This window comes from Archocentrus centrarchus, chromosome 13 (assembly GCF_007364275.1).
Source record: "Archocentrus centrarchus isolate MPI-CPG fArcCen1 chromosome 13, fArcCen1, whole genome shotgun sequence".
Taxonomy (NCBI): domain Eukaryota; kingdom Metazoa; phylum Chordata; class Actinopteri; order Cichliformes; family Cichlidae; genus Archocentrus; species Archocentrus centrarchus.
Genome location: NC_044358.1, coordinates 4,616,251 through 4,644,015, shown reverse-complemented (window position 1 = coordinate 4,644,015; position 27,765 = coordinate 4,616,251). Strand labels below are relative to the sequence as shown.

The window sequence follows — 27,765 nt, the reverse complement described above, 5'->3', positions numbered from 1 at the left end:
CTCAAGTGAAGTGTTTGATGGAGCTGGACCCACATCACAAGGGTGTTGGGTGGTGTCAGACCATGCGAGTTCAAAATCCATCCACCCAAACACCCAGGCCTCTCTCTGCCAGTGTACGGTTCACTGAAATAACCTGCAACAAGACGACCAACAGTCAGTGGATGACTACAATTAACACCAAAAAGAAAAAAAATGTTCACATGGTGTTCAACAATGTTCAACAGTTTCCAGGCTCAAAGACCATTCTTCACTATACTGCACTGAGTTTCCCTGAGCTTCCCTTCTACATCATTAGTAATAGGAGAAATAAAACTTCAGATAAAAATATGAATGTGTAACATCTGTGCAGAAAACCTGAGTTTCACAGAGAACAGCTACAAACCAAATGTAAAAAAAAAAACAAAAAACAAAAACATGTAGAGCTAAGTAAATTAAAAAAACAAAACAAAAAAAAAAAAAAACACTGACTTTTAAATGAAAACTGAGCAACAAAAATGATTTTGACAAGGACGGTCAATCTACTGACTATCCTGAAAAAAGCTGTTAAACTGAAAATCAGGAGAACAGTCCTGTCCACTTTACTCAGATAATTCAAATAGTTCATCTTCCTTCCATTTGCAGTAACACATGATCATATTTATGTGTTCTGCCTTATGTGTACTCATTCAAGTTTTGATTATCATCCAACATCAGTGTCTGAGCTCACAAATGCACTTCTAGATAATGGTCAAAAATTCCCATAAACACTCCTAAACCTTGTGGAAAGCCTTCCCAGAAGAGTTGAAGCTGTTAAAGCTTCAAAAGTTGGGCTGACATCATATTAAACCCTATGGATTAAGAATGGGATGCCACTCAAATTCATATACGTGTGAAGGCAGACAAGCGAATATTTCTGGCAATAACTGTTATTTGTGTTTGTTGCCTGAGGTCCTGGGCAAACACTATTCCTTTGTCTCAAAAAAATAAATAAAAAAAGCTTTAAATTTAAATTAAGTTTTCATAAAAAGTAAATAAATTATAATTGAAAATGCTGCTATAATGCCATTTCATGTGGGATTGTTATCAAGGCTGTTATCAAAAAAAAGAAAAAGGAAAAGAAAAATCATCCAAGATTCATACCTCCTCTCCAACCATGTTCCACAGGTGGACCAGCGGGAGGCCTGTGTCATTATCATAGTTAGAGACCTACACACACACACACACACACACACACACACACACACACACAAAAAAGCCAGACAAATGGCCAGTTAGTTACGTCTGACTTTTCCCACATTGCAGAGCATCAGTGAGAAAGGTGTTCCTCACCTGTGCAAGCAACGGTACTCCTCTGGTTATCTCCTCCAACGCTGATGTGGCCTCAGCTGAAAAGCGATCTTCACCTGATCAAAGACCATTTAAACACATTTCAGAACAGCACTGCAGGTATCCCTCCAGCCTTACTATATTTGCAGATTTCAAGGAGCAAACCCAATTTTGAAATAAGATTTTAACAAGCTGCCGCTGAAATTAGTTAGCCACAATATTATCTCCCCATACTCAAGATAGTTAACAAAAGAGCTTTTAGAGACACTTTTTCAAACTGTACCTGGTAGTGGTGCAATGTTGTCGAGTAATACTTCAGCACCTTGAAATGGTAGTGTCACAAAGTCAGACCTGGAAAATAACAAGAAGCTCTTCATTACAATGTACACACACGGCTTGGTGTATATACAGTGCTGTGACAAAGTGCCCCCCCCAAAGTGATAGCTGGACATTCTCCTTCAGGATTTTTGGCAGAGAGGAGAATTCATGCTTCTATCAACTGAGGTAAGTCAGGTAAGTCCAGGGCCTGAAGCAGCAAAGCAGCCCCAGAGCATCACACTACCACCACCATGTTTAACCATTGGTATGTTGTCATTTTTATGAAATGGTGTGTTAGTTTTACGTCAAACATAACCATGCAAACCTTCCAAAAAGTTTGGCTTTTGTCTCATCAGTCCACAGAATATGTTCTGAAAAGTTCTGATTATGTTCTTTGGCAAATGATGAGTGGGATGAGCCTTTGTGTTCTTTTTGGTAAGTGGTGGTTTTCACCTCAGAACTCTGGCATGGATGGTTTTATTTTATTCTCATTTAATTGTGCATATGTTATACTAATGTAAGGTGACCTCGAGGGTTTTGACAGGCACGTAATAATAATAATACATTACATTTTATATCATTACTTCTCAGGTGTTATTTTAGATCATGGCATGATGTGTTGCTTTTTGAGATCTTTTGGCTTAAGTTTGTCAGGTTCTATAAGTGATTTCTTAATTCAACATGGCTGGCAGTAATCAGCTCTAGTGAAAATGAACTCCGCTTTCCAGAAAATGTGGTTAATCACAATTAATATGTAATCTAAGAACTGGGGCAATTACTTTTTCATGTAAGGCCAAGTAGGTTTGGATAGATTTTTTTCCCTTTAATAAAATAAATCAATTGAAAATTGCTTTTTTTTTTTTTTTTTTTTAAATATACGGGTTATTTTTGACCAATATTAAAATTTGTTTTCTGATCTCTTATTTCAGAATACAAAGTTTAACACAGTGAGAGCTCTTACACTCACCTTATTTGCCGTAGTGAGTCGATCTTAACTCTGTCATAGCCTCCATAATCGACGTATCTGATCTCCACTTCGTTTGCTTCTTTGTAGAAGGTGATGACCTGAGCTCTCCACCAGGCTCCTTCAACCGCGGGAGCCGCACAGATCACACCAACTGGACAACAGACAAGAGAAAGACTAAATTAGTAAATTAGTCAAAACAAACAAACATTGGCAATAGCTCTTGGCAGTAAATGAATGAAGTTTGATGATGAAAGAGTTTTTTCTAGAAAAGTAAGTGGAAAGCTGTTAATGTCAACATTACACATTAAGCAAAGGCTGATAAAGGGAGCTAAACAAACTGAGCTATGTAGACTATAGCCTCATGCCACTGAAGATTTTATTAATTTTAATTCAAATCAAATGGCAGTGAACTTGTCATTATTTTTATGAGATGAAACAAAATTAAGCAAAATTTCACATGTTCATTAAAACAACCTATAGGCACAAGTTTACTAAAACTAGAACATTTGCCTGTGCCTACAGTACAACTAAACTTACCCTCAGCGGGCGAGGGCAAGGCAGGGGTGCCTGGTTGGGAGTAGCAAAGGAACATCTGTTGGTCAAGGCTTCGCAGGGCGTGGTACGTGGGGTGGGTGTGTTGCTGGACAAAGACGTGACCAGCTGACACAATGTTCACCACAATCACTTCAACTGTGACTCCACTGGGAAGGAGGAGCTGAGAAGACAAATATCAAATCAATGTTTATAGTGGATTTAAAAAACGCCCCCACGCACACAAACACACGGTCCCCACTTCTGTGGGCCGCCTCCTTGGCCTGACAACCTGCTGAGTTTGGCGGTGAACGATGGTTCATTGTTGTTGTATGTGCAGAAGGTTTTGGTCTGCACACACAAGCCCTCACAAAAGCTGATGTAAGATGTCACAGTGTCAATCAGTTCATTAAGGTCTGTAGATGCAGCTTCGAAGACACTCCAGTTAGTAGAGTCAAAGTAGACCTGCAACTTCAGCTTTGACTCGGCTGTCCATCTCTCGACTGTCCTCACAGGCTTTACCGATTTTAACATCTGCCGGTAAATTGGGATGAGATGGGCCATGCAGTGGTAGAGAGTCCCAAAGCAGCAATGGGAACAGAGCAATAAAAGTCCTTTAAAACAGTAACAGTGTTCTAGTGAGGCGGCTGTCGTTGGTGCCATCTTGAATTTATCTGTTAAATAAAAACAATAGATCTTCATACTAAGGCCAGCTTCTGTACGGTTTCTCTAATGCCTGTCCTCAAATGTACATGATTAATCTACTGATTAATGTCAATTTTCCAATAATGCTGAATGTTTAATAGTGACAGAAAAACAGCTAAACAAAAAATAAACCCAGGTTAAGCGGTCACTTCCTAGCTATATTTATAATAAAAAAAAAGCACTCGGAGCACAGCCAACCCAGCTCACTCTCTGGGTAGTATTTCCTTTTAAGGAAATAGTATTGTATTTTGTATATATTAGTTTTAGTGTTTTTGGGTTTCTTTAAACATACGTTAAGTTTTTAGTGCAGATTTTTGTCATTTGCCTTGTTAAAACTATTTTAATATACTAATTTTTTAGGTTTTATTATGTTTTATTTATGTGGATTCTCTCTCTTGACCATGCCTTCTTTGAAGATATAATACATTTTGGGGTTAACTTGAAACACAGATGTTTCTTCAAAAGAGCTGAGAAATTTAAATTATTAGGTACAAAAGTCCATCCTTACCCAGGATGTCATGGGAAGTGATGGTAATGTAAGTGGGGGTGGTGGAGGTGCATATAGATTGTTCAGGTCCAGGTCTTTAAACTTCTTCCCAATCAACAACAGGGCTTTGTCAACCTGCTGCTGCGTACCTGGAGAAAGATCAAAGAGAGTAAAATTTTACCATTGGTCCTAATAAAACTGGTTAGAAAGAAGAGTTTAAAATGCTCATGCTCTTCTCCTATGGTCAAAATCCTACAGGGATTAGGTTCCTCCACAAACCTCTTCAAAGAACATGGAGAGATGAGGGGAAAAGCTCTTCATGACTCACCTTCTATGTGACAAATCTGGAACTCCTGGGTATAAGGCAAGGTGGAGATGTAGATCTTTGCTCCAGAGTTCTGCTTTAGGAAACTCACATATCTACCCTGCTTCCCAATAAGCCTCCCTACAAGATGCTGGCACAAGAAGACAGGCAGAACAGACAATATTGAGTAAATAGGACAGTTCCTTCAAACAGTTTAAATGAACCTTTAATAAAACCCACTATTGTCTACTAAGTAATATGACTAATTATAAATCATCATATGGACAAGAATACTGGGCCAACTACACATTACACCTACAGGAGCTGCTCAGCTATGGAAATCTGTGCCATGAAGCTCCTGGTTAATGATATTAAATGGCTGAGGAAGTCTGGAATTCTGCAATTATTGAATCAGCAGGGCATTGGTGATTTTTATGCACTCTTGTCCTCAGAGTTGTAAGTGTTCAAGCCAACATGTAGGTTGAAATTTGATATTTGCCCCGGCACTTTCATTTTTTCAGCAGTTCCTTTGTTATGTCTTCAATACAGGAGTGAACCACCAGCTCTAAGTGTTCCAATGTTATACCAAAATCTTCCATGGTTATATAGTTTCATTTCACAATGGGAATCAGTGCTAGATAGTGTGACTGCCAGTGTGGACAGATATTTACACAGCACTTGTCTCATCTTACAGACTGCCCAAAGCCCTTTGAGCCACATTTAAACATACATACAAACATGCATTTTACTCTATATGCACTAAAAACCATCTACCTCACATGCTCATATGCACAGCAAGTTTAAGAACTGCCCGATTACAGAAACAAGCATGTCTTTGGACTGTGGAACAAACAAGGCACAAGGAGGAGTTGCAACTCCAGGGTCCTCTTTAGCATCTCATGAATGCATTCAGTTATCTAATTTAAAATGAATTTGCCTTGTTATAAAATTGTGTTAGCATCCATGTATATGATATTTACATTTGCATTTTATTTGAGTAGTGTGAGGTGAACATGGTCAAAATCATGTCCAAATTACAACACGTGATTTTACATTTGTCTGTTGTCTTAACTCACCTTTGGCACCTCAATCTCCCAGATGATGAGCTCAGAGCTTAATGAGGCAACATGATTGCCCTTACTCTCTACAGCACCCATAGTGCAGCCGCTATCCACAGAGTCCATACTGTTCACATCAGAGCCTGGAAACAGACATAATAATGCATCAATTTTACCACCAATGCCTCACAATAACTGATTTGTCAGATTCTAGACGTCATCAACTTTGATCTTGTTGGTCACCGTCCCAATTATGTGATTATTTACAGGCACCTCATTATAAGGGCCTTTTATGATCCAATGCCCATCAACAGGGAATACACTCAAAATGAGACTGCTGCTAACCCAAATGACCTCATAATTTGTCCCTAAGTTTCTTGTGTCCTCAGCAGTATACCTGCATAATTTGGAGATCTGAAATAGTTGAGTTTTATGCTAGCTAAATTTTCCAAGACAGTACGATGAAGGGCTGAAACACTTTATATTACTTTACATCTAGTTACATTTTATGCCAGGAAAGCCTACAAGCAAAAAAAAAAAAAAAAAATGGTACCAGGGGCACTATAAATAAATACATGTACCTATGTGGAGAAATGTTTTTAGATACAAGACTCAATAATAGATTGATATCTCACCTCCAGATTGATCTGTCTCTACTTCACATGTCCCATGAGCTCCATTCCTTAAACCCATTGCATTGAGCCCCTTTATCTCACACACCACATCCATAGAGTCTTCAGTTACAGACAAAACTAACCCCTCAACCTGTGAAGCTACTCTTGTTGAGAGGTCTGTGAGCTGGATCACATCACTTTGGTTGTCAAACATGCTGCTGTGAAGGTCCTCGCTACTAATGCCATCCTCAGAGTGGCAGGTGCTGCAGGCTGAGTCCTCGGCCAGTGGGGCAGCTTCATCACCTTTCAGTTTAATGTTCAGAGGTGCAGTTTGTACTGCTTGGGGAGACTGTGTTGACCAGCGGCCGCTCTGATCAGCATTTGTCTGATGAATTCTGTGACTGACATCAACAGATTTCCATACTGGAGATGAGGAGCATCCATTAGGCACTGCTTGCCCTTCTTTTTCTGTTGCCTCTCTACAATCACAGCCTACCTGAGAAGGGCTTGTTGAGAGATGATGGTGCTGCTGTGTTGCTGTGACTGGCTCAAGCGCCGGGCATAGTCTGCTGCTAGTCTCTGGTGTGCTGCTACTGCAGCTTGGTTGGCTGTTGTCCTGGCAACGTGTGACATTGAGGACTTCCTGGGTGGCAGCCGAGATAACCTTAGTTATAAGTCCAGCGGCAAGGTGCTCAAGATCATGCTCCTCTCCAGGGCTGCTGTGTGCCCGAATGTTCTCTGGTGTTACTGTTGTTGTGGTATCTTGGACAATGCTTAGAGCTGTAGAGGTCAGGGCTGGGGCAGGAGGTGTGCTGAGCAGTTGGTGTAAATCCTGCACTGGCAGGGGTGTATCCAGAGAGTCTGCTTCTGATGGGTCCACCCTCTCTACATTGGCTGGGGTGAGAACACAGCCAACTATTTCATCTTGAGTATTATTAGTGTTGTGGTTCTTTGCAACTTCCCCCTCTGGGTCTGGTCTTTCTGCATCAGAAAGCTGTGATGTTGTGGGAAAGGGGCTGGTGACTTTGGTAGAATGGCAGGAAAAAGTGATTTCTTCTAATGTAGCTTCTTTTGGAGCAGATGCTGGATCTTTCACTAGGCTGAGCTCTGTTGACAAGGCAAATGGCAAGCTCCTCTCTGGGTCTTTCTGGTCTTTCAATGAAACCTCTAAGTTGTCATCTTTACCAAGTGATGGCAGAGCCGACTGAGGGGGTCTATGGATTCCTTGTCCCATTCTCCCAAATTTAGGTGAGATGTCTTCAGAACTTTGTGCCAGTGAAGGTGTTGCTTCAGTGTTCTGGAAATGGATCTGTGAAATATATTCATGTTGTGTCCTCTGGTTACTGGCCTTTGGAGGTCTATGAGTGGAGCCTTCTGTGTCATTTGTGGAGGATACAGTGCCTTTCTCAACCAAACCATTGGTACTGTCTGCTGAAGGTGTTCTAAGATCCACAGCGGTTGGAGTACCCTCTGTGCAGTCATGGCTGATGAGCCGCTCTTTCTTTCGAGAGATGTACCACCACCATCCAATTAGTGCAAGAACTCCAGGCAGTGTGTAGGGTACAACAGAGCGAAACCTCAGCGGCATTTCCTCAGGACACTAGCAGCTACACCTGAAAAATCACAATAGCATACAGACACATTTGTATTAGTTAAGGAACATTTTGCACTGAATGCAACTTAAGAGAAATTATCGTTAGAAATGAAAACATCGAGTCACAATTGGTAGATTTTGTGGTTGAGTGCCTGACATTTAGCAGGTTATTTGAATCCAAGTGGTAGATTTAATATCAACTGTTTAAATTATTTTTATTAAATGATTACTATTCTTGTTTAATGTTCATTTTATAGTCATCCATATAATTAATCTCTTGGGTGTTCCAAGAGATGAGAAGTGTACAAGATGCCTGTCAAGGGAGGTATCTTGCCTTTATTGGTAATGTAGCCACAACGATAAGAAGCATGTTTGAAGTAGGGCTGTAAAATTAATTGAAATTTGATTTAAATTTTGGCTCCAAACAATCACTACAACATAACCTATGTAAGTGGCCAGCAAGGTTGCCGGCACTTACACTTGTTTAGGTGCAATACGTGTTAATTACCGTTAATTATTGAGCGGGAAATCGACGCTATAACCTGACCTGCACCTCCCAAGAAATAGTCTGTAAATTTATGGCCATGAATCACCCCTGCCCAACATGACAGACAATGCTTAGCCCATCAGAAGTTGGCATAACAGGCTAATCAATAAGGCCACAGCCTAGAACTGGTGTTACTGTAAGTGGACTGGCTTTCACTATCTAGCTACTGCCAGTATTAGTCAATCACACAGCACAATATGATCACCTGTTTAGGCTAACCCAATCAGGAGGTAGAGCAGGTAACCTACTAATTGGAAGGTTGGTGGTTCGATCCCTGGCTGCTCCAGTCTGCATGCCATAGGATCCTTGGTCAAGATACTGAACCCCAAGTTGCTTTCTGATGCAATCAGAGTATGAATGTGTGTGAGTGTTAGATAGAAAGCACTCCATGTTGTTTATTCTGCACTTCAGATAAATACACCCAAAGTGTAATAAATATCCAGTAATATGAATATCATATTGCACATCTTTGAAGGTAAAGAACACATACGCCAAATTTTGTGGCTCAACTCCTTTTGGTTTTCTAGTCTATAGACTGTAAAGGTAAAAACTCATGTAAATGTAAACATACACATGTATTGTGTTTTTAACAGCATTTTAGATTTGTGCACTTCACAAGATATTTAAGTAGTACCAAGTGAACACTATTATTCGGGGATGCAAAGTTAATAACACTGTCTCTAAGGAGAGAATGAACTTTCTCAAATTCTTCTCTCAGATCTTATAACTTATCAGAAACGTGTCTTGGTCTTGCCCTCTGTTGCTGTCATGGCCCATCATTTTGATGTATTTTTCTTGAGTATGAAAGAAAAACATGTTAGCATATAACGAGTGTAGTGTCCACAACACATTTCTCAAATCAGGGGCCCCCATCTTTAACAGAAAATGTGTGTAATTTTGCATATCTAGTGAAATACCAAACAATATACAAGTTCTTCGATGCCTCAATTGTATTTTTGATTTAATATTGCCTTGTTTTTGGTTTTTAGACACAATTTTGAAACACAATGTGTTGAGAATGATGGATGATTTTCCAAATTATACTTTACTGAAACTGATAGACCAAATAATTTTTTCTGGACATGCAACGTGTTGAGAAAACATTTATAGGTATTTCAAACATAAATCAACCTATATCAGGATCATTAAATGAAGGTTTTGTGCAAAATCTGAAGGCTTTGTTTGCACAGGTTATGCGTTGCGGCCACTACACTGAATATTTTGAGTGATATTTTCCCCTCTCGGGCCTATGGCCACTTTTAACTTTTTTTTTTGGTCACAGCAGCTTTATTGGCAGCGGATGGAGACAGGAAATGGGGGAAAGATACAAAGGAGGACAGGCGGGCAAGCTAGTGACAGGCCGCGACTCGAACCTGCGCCACAACGTGACATATGCATGTGGTCGCCTGCTTCACCACTGAGCCACCCAGGCGCTCAGGCCTATGACCACTTTTGGGGATAACCACCACTCAAGGGGATAACTATAATGTATCATTTATGGGACTTTAAGTACTGCATATTAGAAGAACAATACGTGTTAAGAATATTACAGATTTTTTATTTTAGCCTGACATCAATTTTGGAATAGTTGGCCCTAAAAAATAAAGGTCATGGAATGAATATGAATTTCCTATAAACTGTTGGGCTATAAAATAGATTTTTAATATTACATAGTGGGAAATAACTCAGTAGATTCAGTTGTGATGCCATTTTATGGGATATGAAAATTTCTAGGAAAGTTTATAACAGAATATTTCCATCAATGACATTCAAATCTCTGGTTGCCTTGCACCAAATGACCTCATTCAACCTGTAAAACAACCTGTAATTATTTGTAATCCTTTCAGACAACCTATGTTTGTAATAATTCAACTTAACTGTTTTGCAATTTTTAAAAAATAAAAAGGTATTTCAAATTTGAAAGAGCATAACGCCTATAAATGCCTTATTTTAAAAAGGTAATTTCCATAAAATTGCAAGTTTTTATGATTTAAAAAAAATGCTTTTATCTGCATAATACTCCAGCATTGCTGGAGGACTCACTAGTTGCACTCCATATGACAGGAAGAGCAAACAGTGGATGGAAATTAGTGATGCCGTTACATGGTAGAAAAGCAGGGCTTTAACTGGTTAAATAGCTCAACTCAATACAAAAATGCAAGTGGAAAATATTTTTCAGTTTTCTTGTGTGACAGGTTCCTGAGTTACAGGGTTATGTTACGTTCATCATTGTTAAACAGTCATGTTATACCTTCCAGGAAAAACAATGCCTAGCCTACTTTTGCACACCCCAGTTTTCTCAACAAAAAGACTGATCATAGTTGGGCTGGAAAACCAAAAAAGTCTATCAGAGCAATAGCAAAAACTTTAGAAGGTACAGTCCTAAAAAGATGAAAACAGCAATCTCAACAACACAAAAAAAGCCTGGATAACCACAGAAGACACCTACAATGGAGGACTGCTGTTCTAACCTTTTTCCCTGGTAGCAGATTGGCACTGTTCACTGATTCTTTATATGTGGTTTGTGAAGGAGATTTAATCCCTGCTGTGCCCCAGTATGGCATCACAGACCTGTAGAGATGGATTTAAAAAAAAAGAAATAAATAAATTTTAAAAAATCTAGAAATGATGTAATGCTGACAAAATATCAATTCCAACTTCCATCGATCCATTTTCTTCCACTTATCCGTTTCAGGGTCACAGACGGGCTGGAGCCCAGTACCATTTTTTATATTTTTCTCTTGCCAGTGTTACAATTTGTTATGTAAATAAAAAGGATGCAGTCTTACTATAATAATAATAATAATAATAGTGTAATGTATAAATGTTGGTTCCATAACTCCTCCTAGCCACGTTAATCAGTCTGGATTAAACTTACTCTATAAACTGCTCAGAGTACCAGGATTATACATATATTTGGAATTATTTTTGTAACATTCAAATCCTTACAAATTAATATTCATTATGTGTAGTAGTTGATCTCAAAAACAATCGGCGAGATTATGTGTACGTTGTTTGTAAAAACATTTTGGTAAACAATCTTTAGTGCAATGGCACTTTGGGGTTAACTGGAATATATTGTCATGCATATCTGTAAATAACTGTTTTAGATTAGATTAGATTCAACTTATTGTCAAACAGTGATGCCAGCAGTGCCTTTGGTATTTTAAGATTTTTCTTAATAAATAACACTGAAACAAGTGTACTGGACAATCTCTGCAAATTCTTCCTGATTTCTGGATTGTGTGTAGAGGGTGGCCACAAGTTGCATGATGTATGGGAAATTTGTGGGGGGGTTGAAGTCAGAACCTAAAATCCAGCAGCATGGTAAATGCTCCTGTAAAGGGGTCAGAATCACTGCAGCCTTGAACGTTTTCAAAATAAAGGAGTGCACAGCTGTCAAAGTTTCATCTGACATGTCTGGATGTTGGTAGTCCCTGGAGTCCATTGTTGCATTATGAGACTGAGCAGTGGATGTAAGGGGTACCCTTCACCATATTGGTTCCATCATATGCCTTGCAGGGGAGCTTATAGTTCTGCTTCTCCTGTCTGGGGGGTGATGGCACATCCTGCCGTGCCTGGGGGCATTTGAGAATGATGCCATGACCTATGTTGTGACCTATGTAGTGGTTGTCCAGACAGGCATACTAAAAAGCAAGACTAGCTGACCTTTTGAACTTAAACTCAGTTTTCAGTGTCACGAAGGTGGCGCTCTTAACCTGGCTAGATCACCATGGCAACTAACGCTGACACACAACGTGGTTCGAAGCAGGTTACATTTATTGGTTCGGTTTAAAGCCTATCTCAGCTGTCATAGGGCGTGATACAGACTCTACAGGTCGCCAGGCTATCACAGAGAGGGACAACCATTCACACTCACATTCACACCTATGGGCACACCTATTTAGAATCCACAATTAACCTAACCCCACTAAGTGAATGGGTTTTTTTTTTTTTTAATGTGGGAGGAAACCAGAGTAAACCCACGCAAACACGAGGAGAAGATGCAAACTCCACACAGAAAGGCTCCAGCCAAGGTGGATTCGAACCCAGGACTTTCTTGCTGTGAGGCAACAGTGCATCACAGCATGATGAAATTTTAATGCTAAGCGATAAAATTTAACTAAACCTAAGAACACTGTTTTCTCTGTTAGTCACATAAACTGTCTATTTCACCTTACAGTACACTGTGGACTATAACTTCCCATTCCTTATTCCTTATGTTTGATTACAGTACAATTGGTGGCATTTTTATTACTTTTCAGCCATTCCTATCACATTAAAAAGGTACTGAATTATACAGTTTATACAAACCCAACATTTCCCATTTCCATTTTAAATTAAAAGCAAATAAAAATTGATAGCAAGCATTCATTTATATGCTTAAAATGTTACATTAAAAAAATTTTTTTTTTTGGGGGGGGGGGGGGGGGGGGGGATGTCTCTCCCCCAGCTGGTTACTAATTCACATCCCAGACAAATTTTCAACACTGAATAACCATGGCCTGCCCTTCTTTTCATGAGATCTAGTCATGGTTGAACAATAGTTCCAAAATGAAAGTTGAACCAACACTGTAGACATTACCACAACATCAGCTTGAGCTAAAGTCTTCAATGTGATCTAGATGCTAAACGTTTAGTTTTTGCATTCGTGACATGACCAGTTTTGACCAGGGAGATGGTATCGGTGTTTCAACCATGTTTGCTGGGGTTATTCTACCATCAACCCAGAGAATCAGTTTGTCTCTGAAGTAAAGAGCAACCATTCCACAGTGAAAGGATGAAAAAGAAAAAAAAGAAAGATCCAGGGATCCTGATAGCAATGCTTAGAGAGGCAACGATGAAGATGAGGCTGAGAGAAGGAGTCAGTGTGTTAAAGTCAGTCTAACAATTGATTATGTGGTCAGTTAATGTACGTAAACCTCCTGCATTATATAGTCTTCCAAAAGGAGCCACAACTCCACCATACATGCGTTGTGCACGTGCACAACAGACAATAGGTCTGGCTGACTGCAGGACATCACCTAAGAAAAAGTTTCCTGCACAATGTTTTGGCATGACTGTAGCACACGGTATGTAGGCAACATGAATCTGCCTGGATTACCTGAGAAATCACTGTTCTGGGCTTCTTTATGCATTCCCTCACAATGGACAACATACAGTTCAGTAGCTCATTCTGCACAGGAGTGTTCTAAAGGTGCTCTCACTGTCGTCATAGCCACACAAAGTCACCTTTTCAGCACTAATGTCAATCCTGTAGTAGTGAACTTGCAGTTCAGGAATATTAAGCTTAAAAAAATAATTTAGTAACACCTCATCATCTGGCTGCTGCCACCTTCATAGAGATGTAAGAAGTTTTGCATCCTAGTTGCTATCCATAACATGTGATGCTAGGACGGCAAAAAGGGAAAGTAGAAAAAAGGTGCATACCACATCAAGTTTACCAACTCCAAATGTCATAAAAAGAGCTGGACAATCTCTGGCTGTATGATTGTCTTCCTCGACTGATCTGCTGCTCAATTTGTAAATAAGGCTGATCTGGACCGTGTACTAGGAAGTTAGTTCAACATACCCAGTGTATCTTTTTGTTATCTGTATTCACTTGCCCTAACACTGGTGATCAGGGTAAGTAGTCATACAAGGCTGATTATCAATTCACTAAATATAAATAAATTGGTGATGCGATAAATCAGCAGTGTGAGGTTAGTGTTAAAAACACTATGAATCTGTGTGTGCTTTGACATTTTGGGCAGCCCGGCACTGCGCCATGCTGAGGTCGTCTTGTGCCGGGCTGAGAATTTTACCGGTTTGCAATCTGAACGGTTTTATCACTGCAATTAGCACCCCACATGCCACCCCGCCACCAAAACAGACTGATTTTTTTTTCCCTCTGCTATATGGCTGCACTATAGTATTATTTCACCACAATATAGAAAATACCACCAGGCACGGACAGTTTCAGTCGCAATGTGCACGCACAATCTCGCAATGATCCTGTTCACGCTTGATTTTGCGGGGCAAAATAGCGATCAGCGTGAAACCGAGGGAGAAGTAGAGAAAAAAGGGAGCTCAAAGGACAATTTTGGGCTTCCTATTAAACAAAATCCCAGGAGCTCGCCTTATTTCTTGTCTTCCTAGACTCACAAGGATCACACACTGACATGTTGCTTAAGGAATGTTTATTAACAACAGCTGCAGGTAAACACGCATCTTATTTTCATTAGTTTCCTTTCGAGGGATCCACACTCCCTAGCATCGTCAAGTCACATGGTCCAATCAGATTCAGGTGCCTTCAATGACTCGTAGGACCAACCATTATCACAGAATATTACATACATAATATTATCTAACTGTTCACTATCACTGAATTAGGAAGCCGGCACATCATTTAGCATTAGCAACCTAATGCTAATTAGCTCCTACCCCCCAACACACACGTGCTGGGCTGAAAATTTTTTCTGGCTAGAACCCTGGAGCTACTTTATTAATAAAGTGCAGCCTATTTGAAATCAGAGAAATGCTGGCAAAAATGCAAACTGTGTGAGATAACAGACTTTATCATTAAGACACAGGAGAACCTGATGGTTATAAACAAATATTCCATGAAACTGATGTTTAAATTTTAGTTTTCTATTCTTTCAGCTGCAGCCCCGATGGTGTTTTAATGGTCTCAGAGCAAGAATAAATACAAAACATAATTCAAATGTATGGCTGGTCTACCTGCAATTTATATAAAGTCCACAAGTACAAATACAGTATTAATATGCTAACAGAAGAAGAAAATTTTTTGCAGCCAAAAGGTAACACAAAGATTTCAGACACTTAAAATATGTATGCATGTATGCTTCTAGCCAGCAGTTGATTGCCCGGCGCAGTACCATACTGAGGTTGTCTTGTGCCGGGCTGAGAATTTCACCAGTTCGCTATCATAATGCTTCTATCACTGCAATTAACAAGCGGGCATGCACTCCACCCCATCACCAATACCAGATTCAGATTTTTTCTCTCTCTCTCTCTAGATTGCTGCACTATAGTATTATTTCACAGCAATTTCCAACCACCAGGCATGGACAGTTTTGTTCACAATGTGCATGCACGATCTCGTAACGGTCCTGTTCACCAGCTACAGAAAGCAAAATGGCGACCAGCCTAAACACAAAGAAGAGGGAAAAGGGAGCTCAAAGGTCAATTTCAGGCTTGGAGATGTGAGAGGCCTTGTCATGCTGACAATGTGATGACAAATATTTGAACGTAGGAAGTGCTTTTAGCAGCTGATCGGATCAATAAAACACCTGGATTATAGTGTTTTTTTTGGGTATGCTTTTTACATGATTTCTGCAAAACGATTAGTGGAAGGAAATGGCGCTCTACGACACGTTGAATGCATGATATGCAAATAACGCGTCTGGTTTCTACGCAAAAAGAATTATCGCTCTAATAAGGCCTGAATTAGAGTTCTGTGTTGGTCCTACATACATAACCAGAAATCCCCTCTGAACCCTACGCTGCAACATAGATTAGCGATTAGCATCAATTTGGTGATGCTAATTAGCTTGCTAATGCTAAACACTAAATGCTGTGCCAGCTTGCTAATTCAGTGACAGTGAACAGTTAAATACTATGTATGCAATATTCTGTGATAATGGTTGGTCCTGCAGGTCAATGAAGGCACCTGAATCTGGACCATGTTACCTGAAGATAGGGAGTGTGGATCCTTCTAGTCTGTGTTACCATGCTCTGAAAATAAGATGCACGTTTTACCAGCAGCTATTCCCTAATCAGCACGTCAGTGTGTTATCCTTGTGAGTCTATGAAGACAAGAAACAAGACAAACTCCTCACGTACAAAAACTTATATTTAATAGGAGGCCCAAAATTATCTTTTCCATTCCCTTTTTCCTCTACTTCCCTCTCCGTTTGATGCTGGTCGCCATATTGTCATGCAAAATCAGTGAACAGGACTGTCGTGAGATCGTGGGTGCACATTGTGAACAAAACCGGCCATGCCCGGTGGTGCATTGCAAATTGCGGTGAAATAATACTATAGTGCAGCGATCTAGCAGGAGAAAAAAATAAATAAATAAATAAAATCAGTCTGGTATCAGCGATGGGGTGGCGTGTGCAGAGTGCATGCTCATTGGTCATTTTAGTGATACAACAGTTCTGACAGATAGTGAAGCGGTGAAATTCTCAGCCTGGTGCAAAATGTCCTCAGCATGACACAGCGCTCGGTGATCAACCGCTGGCTAGAATCCTGTACACATCCACAAGGATTGTGATTACTGCGTAGGCTGCAGATGTGATTTCGGATTACGTAAATAGGCCCTGCAAAGACCTAAGGCAGAAGTCTAATTCAGACCTAACTGTTCACCATCACTCAATTAGCAAGCAGGCACAGTATTTAATGTTTAACATTAGCAAGCTAATTTGCTAATGCTACCGCCCACCCCCTAAAAAATGTGCGGGGCTGCATTTTTTTTTTTTTTTTTCTGGCTAGAACGGTATGTATGTATACCCTCCTAGTATCTGTGCACAGAGGTACAAGAGATCTTCCAGGAATGGTGACGCTATTTTCCAGAGACTTGATTGGACAATAGGTAGTGATTTAAAACCTGTTGATCTCTAATCTGGAACATAGTCTGCTCTAGAGCAGGTGATGAAATGACTTCACAATATGTTTGCAACATAAAGCAATAAAACCTATTTCATCATTTGAGGAGGTGTCATCCCAGTGGGGGTCCTGGGATGTGAAGAGTTGTCACCCCAGGATCCAAACGCAATTAAACTAAGTGTTTAAATTACATGTGTTATAGGGATTTTATACATGGGCCCATCATTTATCTTTCATGAACTACTTAAAAATAAATCAATAATTATTAGAAGTAAAGTCCAGAGCTGAGGGGAGCAGAAACTGTTTGTTAGAAACTACTTCAGGTAAGTTCAAGCTTAGCTTATGTTCTGTAGACAGTACAATTCAGTATCACAACATGTGAACCCTTTCCATACGGACACCACAACTAAACCAGGAAGGAACTGATGAGCTTGTATGTGCGGCTATGAAATAGCGGGACAACACAACGTTCACCTTGTCAAGGTCACAATGGAAGCAACAAGCAGTCAAGTGAAGAGCTGTCCTTACAGGTCAGACTAGTGTTCATTGGTTCCTTTCCTGACCTTAGAGTCAGGACGTAGACTGTGACCTTGGCTGTTCTGATAGAGGGAGTGGTCAGACTCTGACCACAGCACAGGCAGCCTCATGTACAACCATTAGTATGCAGCCTAAAAATACTTTCATACCAACAACACGTTCTGTACATGACGTACTGCCACTTAATTTCCACCAGTTTGCGTTTGAACTATATTTTATTTCATACAATCTCCCATAACCACTTATCCGCCAACATGCATACCAAATTATCAACGGGAGTCATCGTTATCACAAAGAGAAAGTAACACTGTACCCTCGACACATTTTGCTCCCGCTGTTTTGGACGGTGTGCTGTAGTGGCCAAAAGTCTGGAGTATAGGAGCCATGCTGCTACAAGCAACTTTAACCTTAAGTGGCGTTGATAGCTGCTACAATTTAGTTTACATGTGACCCAAGGCCCAATGATATAACAAGGTGCGCTTCGACACGCCGCGGCTGACAACCCTGCACGAGGTTATAGTGCAAACTTTCAGCAACCACTCAGCAAATGCCAAAAGCTTTCCACTAGCTACGTGCTAATAGTACAACTGCGGAACAGTGTGGTTACCAAAAATAATACTGCTGGCGTTGTGCCATGCTGTGTGTAGCGGTAGATTAAAAAAAAAAAAAGAAGAAAAAGTGGCGTGCGGCCATTCATTCCTTTGCTACACACCGGCTAACAAAATTAGCTAGCAAGGAGGTACAAAGGCCACAATATGAACCCTCACGTACAATTCTGGAAGTTTAGTATTACTTTGCTGTGTGGTAGTGAAAAAATAATTTAACTGTGTATACCATAATAACGCTTTAACTTGTGACTCGAGCCACTCATTTTGTCTTTATAACCTTGTGCTTCACAATTGTTTATTAGCCAATTAAATTATGACCAATCTTCGAAAGAAGCGCAAAACCTAGAGACTGGACTCAGCAGGCAAAGATAATTTATAGGAACTAAAACTTACTATGCCTGGTCCCTCTTCTTGATGCCGAATTTATCAGAATCCACAGAACATCCGACAGCGAACTTGCGCACCGCACTAAAACACACGACCTGCAGCCAGTAAGATGGTAAATGCTAAATGACAAATGCACATTGGGAGCTGTGCATAAGTCCGTCTGGGATGAAATCTTGTAGCAGAGATGGCTGTGACCTAATGCAAACACGAGTAGAAAGCATGGCTGGTTAAGGAGGCCGCAGTGCAGGATACAAAGCATGAAGTTAGCCGGCTAGCAGCACACTGTGGTTTTAATGTTTAGGAAAAGACACTCCAATTGAAATGGAAAAAGGCAGGCTAATGGGACGCTGCCTTCGCTGTATTATTTTTAGACTATGACCGGGGGTTGGTTGCATGATTAAAGCCACTTTAGAGTGTCATTCCCCCGAATTACAGACGTGCTGGGCCACAATATAACGACTACGCATCACACAGATCTAAATACAACCAAACGCACCAAGGAGAGCATATGTCTAACCGGCGCAGAGTTAAAGGACATTTGACGCCAAAGACTGCTACTGCCCTGCATGGGCCTTAGACCTTCACGCTAGCCTGTTAGCCGGCCTGGCGACAAAGACTGCCAACTGTATTCGCCCCCTGAGGGCTAATAAGCATTTATTACTATTTAAGAAACAATAGCCTTACATTAGCACATGCGCAGCTCGCCGAAACGAAGCAAGTGGGGAAATTTTTACTTTACACAACCGAGACAGAGGCTATCTGCACTGGTCTGAATGGTGAGTTAGGAGGAGTTGCTTTGTAGGCTAGTTGTTCAATGACATCGAATCACTGGTGGCACAGTAAACAGTTGACGGTCCACACATAACCGTGGAAACGTCAGTGAATGTTTTCTAAAATATACTCACATCCACGTGAATGACACCGAACCAAGCTACAATGTGTGCATTATGCAGAAAGCTGAGCCTTTCTTTTTCAGTGCACCGTTTCCTCCACAGACTATGCACTTTACTTACAGCGTTTTAGGGTCCCAGTGCCGCCACGATGACAGGAATACTGACAATGAGTGTTTGTTTTTTTTGTTTTTTTTTTCTTTCCAAACGTACCCCAGTTGAAAATCACTCTCCACCCCACGTGTTGACTGACCAGCACCAGTCTTAAAAAAAGAAAAACGCGCACGCATAACAGCTGATCAAATCTCGCGATAGTCAAAAGTTTAAGCCGCTTGGAGTTTGCGTCAACTGAGAATATGGTAAAGGTACCCATTTCAGACAGGCATCCTTCTCTAAGTTGGTGGAATTTTATAGATGGATCTCATCTCATCCATTATTATTAACCAATTAAAAAATAACTTTAATTTTGACTGTAGATCTGACACAGCAACATGTTCATTTTATTTTACTATATATAGAATACCATCAAATTAAGGAAAAGGTTAGAACAGCAGCACAAGTTCAAAAAACAAATGTCTGACAGGTGAAATTAAAATGGGTCATGTAATGCAGTGTTCTGCTGGACAACCTTGAGTCATGGCATTTATGGACTAATGGTAAGTGGACTAGTTCTATATAGTTATATAGTGCTTTTCTATTCTAGCTGAGCAGTCAAAGCACTTTATACAACACGTTTGCATTTACCCATTATACAAGCACTTCCTTCTGCAGCTAAGTGCTTACTATCTAACACACATTCAGCAACTTGGGGTTCAGTATCTTGCCCAAGGATACTTTGGCACGCAGACTGAAGCAGCCAGAAGTCGAACCACCAAAACTTCTAATTGGTAGATGACCTACTCTACCTCCTGTGCCACAGCCACCCCATTATGTGGAATTCTCTTTGCATGACTGCAGACAAAGTAGCCTGCAGCTCCCTGATGGCAGCAGTGTCCTCCAGCAGGATAATGTACCCCACCACACTACAAAACTGCTCAGTAACAATTCAAGGCATTGACCCAGCCTTAAAATGTCCCAAGTCCCAATCCAATCAAGCATAGACATCATTACCCGGGCATCGTGCATTAAAGCTTATAATATGGTTGATCAAAAACATAAGTCCCTTTCTGATTCAAGCTGAGAGAAAGAGAGAGAGAGAGAGAGCTAACTGGCCCTTCTTAAACACACCCTGACCGGTCTCACAACACTGCTTTCCAAAGTAAACCAAATTATAACACAATGCACAGAAACCTCTCTGAAACACTGGAAAGAATGAATGAATTAATTAATTAATTTAAGGAGAAATTGAAAGCCAAATTAGAATATTGTCTGACCCTAAACAGATATTATGACTTGGCATAATATCTATTTACTGTCATAGATAGATAGATAGATAGATAGATAGATAGATAGATAGATAGATAGATAGATAGATAGATAGATAGATAGATAGATAGATAGATAGATCCTAACCAAATATAGGCTAGGTGATGACAAACTGCCAATCAAACAAGGAATACAGAAGAAAAAAATCATAAAAACTGAGAGGTGAGGTTGTAAAGGAGATGCATTTCCTCCTAAAATGTAAATCATTCAGTGAAGTAGCACTTTAACCAGTTCTGTTCTGTAATTCCAAATTTAAGTGAGCTAAATTACTTTCAACATAAAATAGTTGAACTAGCAGGGCCACATCCACAATTAGATTATGCTATGTTTGTTGAAAGAGAATGGCACTGTCGTGGTCCTGGGTCTGCGACCCCTTGTTTCTTAGTTTATGGTCTTTTGTAGTTTTGTTACCTTTATTGTTACTGTTTTGTTTAGTTTTGTTATATTGTTTCATGTGTTCCTCTTATGTATTCTTAGTTAGTTCGCATTAATTTACACCTTATTTCTCCCTGTGTACCATCCTGAGGTGTTTCCCCTCTGTGTGGAGTTTCTTTTGTTTATTTTTTCACAGTGTCTGTCTCCCTGTGTTGTGTCTAGTCTGCGTCCTCTTTATGTGGTGTGAAGTTTGCATTTGTGTATCAGTCTTATCACTTCCTGTTTTATTTTGACATTCCCTGTCTCTTGTGCTTTGTGTTTTGTTTTACTTCCCTGAGTCTCATTAATGTCATTCTGTTCACCTGTTTGCCCCAGCTATTTCCACTCGCCTCTCGTTCCCTCTGTGTATTTATTGTCTCAGTTTTCCCTTTGTCAGATGTCAGAGTCTTGTGGCTGTGTGTTTTCCTTGTGCCTACTGGATTTTCAGTATTCCTTAGTTGTTCTCCAGTATAGGTTTCATTTTGTTTCCTTAGTTTTTTTTTTTTTGTCCTCTATTTCCTGCTGCTGTAATAAAGGCTCATTTTTGGTTTACTTACAACTGCCTACTCCTGTGTCCTGCTTTTGGGTCTTCTCCTCCTTCAAATGCCACACGGCATGTGTCCACGCATTGTAACAGGCAGATGGAATAGCATATATCTACTGTTGAGACTGGTTTGGGGAAGGTCTCAGTGAGGACCAACAGCAGCTCCCAGGCTGGGCATATCCCCTGTACTAATGAGAGGTGTCACAAAAAAGAGAACAAACCGTCTGTAGTGTAGGAAAGCTTATGGGCATGGGATTGGAGGTGGTGTATATGAAGTGTGGTCCTGATCCTGAAATTCAGATAAATTATCTTCAATTTACTAGCAGGGACCACAGCCTCAATTACATTAGATGGCAGATCAAATAAGCCTGAAACTACCATTTTGGGAAGGCCTCAGTGAGGAACGCCAATGGCTCCTGGGGTGGGCAGATCGCCAAAGAAGGCATCTCCCAGAAGCAGTGGTAATTGAGTGTTGCAAAAATCTTCAAGGTTGTTGTGAATACATAACTGATAAGCTTGCGATGACCAGCAGCCCATGGTCATCGCAAAGGTGAGGGAGTCTTTGGAAATTAAATGAAGGTCACTGATGCAGGGATGGAGACCTGGGTTAAATTTGGTCTTTGAGGATGTAAACTAAACAGCATAGGAATCCAAAGAAAGTGAGTAGGAACTTGGGTTCAAGTGCATGCCAGGTTGTAATGGAGTGTGATGATGCAGTGAGAGAAAAGCTCAGAAGTAAATGGTAGACAGCAAGAAGTTGAAAGGGGTATCTGACACTGAAGGCCTTTAATGAGTGGTGACAGCTGACATAATGTAGAAACTGTGCAGGTGGAACCTGTGAATAGTTTTGCAAATTTAAGATTGAAGGCCTCTCCCTCTCTCTGTGTGGAGTTTGCATGTTCTCCCCGTGCTTGCGTGGGTTTCCTCCGGGTACTCCGGTTTCCTCCCACATTCCAAAGACATGCACTTACTGGGGTTAGGTTAATTGGCTACTTTAAATTGCCCATAGGTGTGAATGAGAGTGTGAAAGATTGTTCGTCTTTCTGTGTTGGCCCTGTGACAGGCTGGCGACCTGTTCAGGGTGTACCCTGCCTCTCGCCCTATGACAGCTGGGATAGGCTCCAGCCCCCCCGCGACCCTGAACAGGATAAGCGGAAGCGAATGGATGGATGGAAGTTGAAGTTGGAATGAAAAGAACAAAATTAATTCCTAGCAGTCCAGTTAGTAGACAGAGTGTTAGGGGCTAGGCTGCTCACAATGGTTTCTTGGGTAAGCCGATGACCTCTGCAATGCTGGGGTTTAGCTCTCAAATATTGTGGCTAAAAATGGAGGTACTGGCATCGGGTCTGCCTCTGCACGTGGGGTCTAGACTCTGAATGTATGGAGGGACAAACGAGAGTCTGCAGTGGCATTTGGGGGCCATTCCATTCTGTGATTAACAAATAATCTCTCTTCCTGTGTCCTGCATTTTGAATCTGGTTCTTGGTGATCCTTGACAGAGAGGGTATAGATGATGCAAGTGAGAGCAAGTAAGAAATAAAAGAATGGCCTTATGAGCAGGGTGAAATTCAGGTGTAAGCAGAAAGTTTCGGAAGAGGAGATTAGGACGATTGATTTTCTCCATGGCTAGCAAAGCCTGAAACTTTATAGCGTCAATGATTATGCCAAGGAACTCCAAGAAGGTCCTTCTGTTTTCTTGTTTGACAAGGGAACAAAATGCCTGTAGTGCAGGGAGGTGTGTGTATATATATATATATATATATATATATATATATATATATACATACACAGGGAAAACACAGCCACAAGACTCTGACATCTGACAAAGGGAAAACTGAGACAATAAATACACAGAGGGAACGAGGGGCGAGTGGAAATAGCTGGGGCAAACAGAATGACATTAATGAGATTAATGCATGGGACTGGAAGGGGAGTGTATGAGGTGTGGTCCATCTCCTGAAATTCAGATAAATGATCTCCAGTGAATAGTTGTCTTTTTCTATGTGTTAGCCCTGCAACTGGCAATCTGTCCAGGGTGCACCCTGCCTCTTGCCCTATTACAGCTGGGAAAGACTCCAGCCTATCTCAGCTACAAAAGAAGTGGCAGGCCTAAGAAAGTATCTACAGCAAATGAACAGTATCTGAAAGTCATGACCTGAGATGCATCTGGCCTTCAGTTGACTGGCCTCCCCAGATGAACAGTAGTTCATCAGTAAAAGCACACCTGGATAGAAAAAAACACACTAGATCACTATCAGTCACAGGCTGGCCTTCCCAGAGCCCAGACCTCAGTGTTATTGCAGGAGTATAGGTTCATCTTGACAGAGAACGGAACAAAAGGCAGCCAACATCCAAAGAAGAGATTTGGATGTCCTTCAAAAAGCCTGGAGAACTTTTTCTGAAGACTGCTTAAAGAATTGCCTTGAAAAAGCCTTTTAGGGAGAAGCAAGAGCCTGAGTGTATGTATACACACACACACACACACACACACACACACACACACACACACACACACACACACACACACACACACACACACACACACACAGGTGCTGGTCATAAAATTAGAATATCATGAAAAAGTTGATTTATTTCAGTAATTCCATTCAGAAAGTGAAACTTGTATATTATATGCATTCATTAAACACAGACTGATATATTTCAAATGTTTTTTCTTTTAATTTTGATGATTATAACTGACAGCTAATGAAAACCCCAAATTCAGTATCTCAGAAAATTACAATATTACTTAAGACCAATACACTGTGTGCAGGTGCCAAGTCCTGTTGGAAAATGAAATCTGCATCTCCATAAAGTTGGTCAGCAGCAGGAAGCATGAAGTGCTCTAAAACTTCCTGGTAGATGGCTGCGTTGACCTTGGACCTCAGAAAACACAGTGGACCAACACCAGCAGATGACATGGTACCACAAACCATCACTGACTGTGGAAACTTTACACTGGACCTCAGCCAACGTGGACTCTGTGCCTCTCCTCTCTTCCTCCAGACTCTGGGACCTTGATTTCCAAAGGAAATGTGAAATTGACTTTGATCAGAGAATATAACTTTGGAGCACTCAGCAGCAGTCCAGTCCTTTTTGTCTTTAGTCCAGGCGAGACGCTTCTGACGCCGTCTCTTGTTCAAGAGTGGCTCGACACGAGGACTGTGACAGCTGAAACCTGTGTCTGCATACGTCTGTGCGTGGTGGTTCTTGAAGCACTGACTCCAGCTGCAGTCCACTCTTTGTGAATCTCCCCCACATTTTTGACTGGGTTTTGTTTCACAATCCTCTCCAGGGTGCAGTTATCCCTATTGCTTGGACATTTTTTCTACCACATCTTTTCCTTCCCTTCGCCTCTCTATTAATGTGCTTGGACACAGAGCTCTGGAGGAGGCGGACATTCTCTCCAGACAAATGTAATCTAAAAGTAAATTCCTGTAGTGAGTAATACACAAATTATTTTTTGATTTCCAATTCATGAGGATAGTTGTCTTAGCAATGCATAAAACTATGTGTGACATATTCAATTCAATTTTATTTATATAGCACCAAATCACAACAAACAGTCGCCTCAAGGTGCTTTGTACTGTGGGTAAAGACCCTACAATAATACAGAGAAAACCCAACAGTCAAAAGCAAGCACTTGGTGACAGTTGGAAGGAAAAACTCCCTTTTAACAGGAAGAAAGAACCAGGCTCAGGGAGGGGCATCCATCTGCCTTGACTGGTTGGGCTGAGGGGAGAGAAAAAAGACATGCTGTGGAAGAGAGCCAGAGATTAATAACAATTAATGATTATATGCAGAGTGGAGTATAAACAAAGTAAATAAGGTGAATGAAAAGAAACAGTGCATTATGGGAACCCCCAGCAGCCTAAGCCTATAGCAGCAAAACTAAGAGGTGGTTCAGGGTCACCTGATCCAGCCCTAACTATAAGCTTGATCAAAAAGGAAAGTTTTAAGCCTAATCTTAAAAATAGAGAGGGTGTCTGTCTCCCGAATCCAAGCTGGGAGCTGGTTCCACAGAAGAGGGGCCTGAAAGCTGAAGGCTCTGCCTCCCATTCTACTCTTAAGTATCCTAGAACTACAAGTAAGCCAGCAGTCTGAGAGCGAAATGCTCTATTTGGGTGATATGGGACTATGAGCTCTTTGAGATAAGATGGGGCCTGATTATTCAAGACCTTGTATGTGAGGAGAAGGATTTTAAATTCTATTCTAGATTTAACAGGGAGCCAATGAAGAGAAGCCAATATGGGAGAAATCTGCTCTCTCTTTCTAGTCCCTGTCAGTACTCTAGCTGCAGCATTCTGGATCAGCTGAAGGCTTTTCAGGGAGCTCTTAGGACAGCCTGATAATAATGAATTACAGTAGTCCAGCCTAGAAGTAATAAATGCATGAATTAGCTTTTCAGCATCATTCTGAGAAAGGATGTTTCTAATTTTAGAAATATTGCGCAAATGCAAATAAGCGGTCCTACGTATTTGTTTAATATCCGCACTGAAGGACATATCCTGGTCAAAAATGACTCCAAGAGGGCGCTAGAGTGCACGCTATGGTATAGACGCATTTTTTCTGAGCTCCCTCCTGGTTCGTTATTATTCAAGCAATACAACATTTCTGATTCAGTTGTACCTGCTAGAAAGTTGGGCATTACGTCCATATTGTGTTTATGCACTTATGGCTACCAGGAGAGAACAAAAACAGCAGAATAACTACAAGAAAGCTCTCTGTGCAAACTCGGGGCGAGAGGCTAAAGCTAGCATTAGCATCGAAGACACAGATAACTCCCCAGAGCCGACACCGCCGATGGAGGCAAACACGGAAACATCCTCCATACTTGCCGCTATAACCGATTTGAGTAAGAAGATGGATGATCGATTCAACAACTTGGAGACATCCCTGCAAACTATGCAAGCTACTCTGACTGATCACGATGATCGGATCTCTACTTTGGAGGCAGCTGGCAGCAACCATGATGCTAAGCTCACCCAGCTAAAACAACAATGGCGGCAGTTGGAGGAGAACCACAAACTACTCCAACACAAGGTTATCGACCTCTCTGCGCGCTCTCGGCGACAAAATATAAAAGTGGTGGGCTTGCCAGAAAAAGCTGAGGGTAACAACCCTGTAGACTTTTGTGTCAGTTTTCTGCGTGATTTGCTGGGCCCTGCTCACTTTCCTACCCCGATAGAGGTCGACAGAGCTCACAGACTGGGACAGCCATCTGATGTCGGAGGGTGTCCCCGTGTCATGATAGCCCGAATTCATAGTTTTCGAGTCAAGGAAAAAATACTGCGGCTGGCACGTGAGAACACACCTCTGACATATGACGGGAGACGGATCCACATATTTCCAGACTTTCCGGCTGAGACCCCGAAGCGGCGCCAACCGTTTGAAGAGGTGAGGAAAAAATTCAAGGAAGCCGGGATGCGTACTGGTTTCCTCTACCCGGCGCGACTCCGAGTCACCAAAGGTGCCGACATTGATAAGGTTTTCAACACCCCAGAGGATGCTGATCGCTTTCTGCTCAGTTACCGGGCCACCCGGGAGTGATGATCGCTGAGCACCGGTCTGTCTGGTATGCATCGGCCAAATGTTAATAAGACAATTTGATTAATAGACCTTCACTTGGCTACGACTATAGAGGCATAGCACTGTTGGGGGTGTTGAGTTCTGGGTTATTAAGTTATTGGTTTCTCACCAGCATGCCTCAAAAATTAGAGAAGGAAAAAATATATACCGTATTTTTCGGACTATAAGCCGCTACTTTTTTCCCACGTTTTGAACCATGCGGCTTATAGCCCGGTGCGGCGTTTCTGTGGATTTTTCTTTAACCACCAGGGGGCTCTTTAGCAGGATATGAATCATGGGACGTCAAAGTTGGAAATCAAAGAAGAAAGCGCCAACAAGTGCTAGCAGCAGG

At 41.1% G+C, this 27,765-nt stretch overlaps 1 protein-coding gene across 2 annotated transcripts; it reads right to left on the bottom strand.

Moving 5' to 3' along the window:
* On the bottom strand, positions 1–19,723 carry akap1b (A kinase (PRKA) anchor protein 1b). 2 transcript variants are annotated; one of them, XM_030744618.1, is made up of 12 exons: positions 19,586–19,711; positions 10,902–11,001; positions 6,311–7,902; positions 5,694–5,818; positions 4,642–4,768; positions 4,335–4,462; positions 3,128–3,305; positions 2,591–2,741; positions 1,589–1,656; positions 1,309–1,382; positions 1,120–1,185; positions 1–133 (listed from the first exon to the last, which is right to left on the bottom strand). In XM_030744618.1, exons 3-12 carry the CDS (start codon positions 7,875–7,877, stop codon positions 71–73), a joined length of 2,547 nt encoding a protein of 848 aa, XP_030600478.1. In that variant the 5' UTR covers positions 7,878–7,902; positions 10,902–11,001; positions 19,586–19,711; the 3' UTR covers positions 1–70. The 2 variants fall into 2 exon arrangements, with proteins under 2 accessions (XP_030600478.1, XP_030600477.1); XM_030744617.1 differs by lacking the exon at positions 10,902–11,001 and having other exon boundaries at positions 19,586–19,723.
* Positions 19,724–27,765: the final 8,042 nt, after the last annotated feature.

Bases quoted from the DNA above. Each gene is read 5' to 3' on its own strand.
- akap1b (XM_030744617.1), bottom strand. From the start codon at position 7,877: ATGCCGCTGAGGTTTCGCTCTGTTGTACCCTACACACTGCCTGGAGTT. The intron at 2,742-3,127 runs GTAAGTTTAGTT...TCTGTTGTCCAG, and splicing joins CTTGCCCTCGCCCGCTGAGG to TTGGTGTGATCTGTGCGGCT. The intron at 1,657-2,590 runs GTGAGTGTAAGA...GTTATTTTCCAG, and splicing joins GACTCACTACGGCAAATAAG to GTCTGACTTTGTGACACTAC.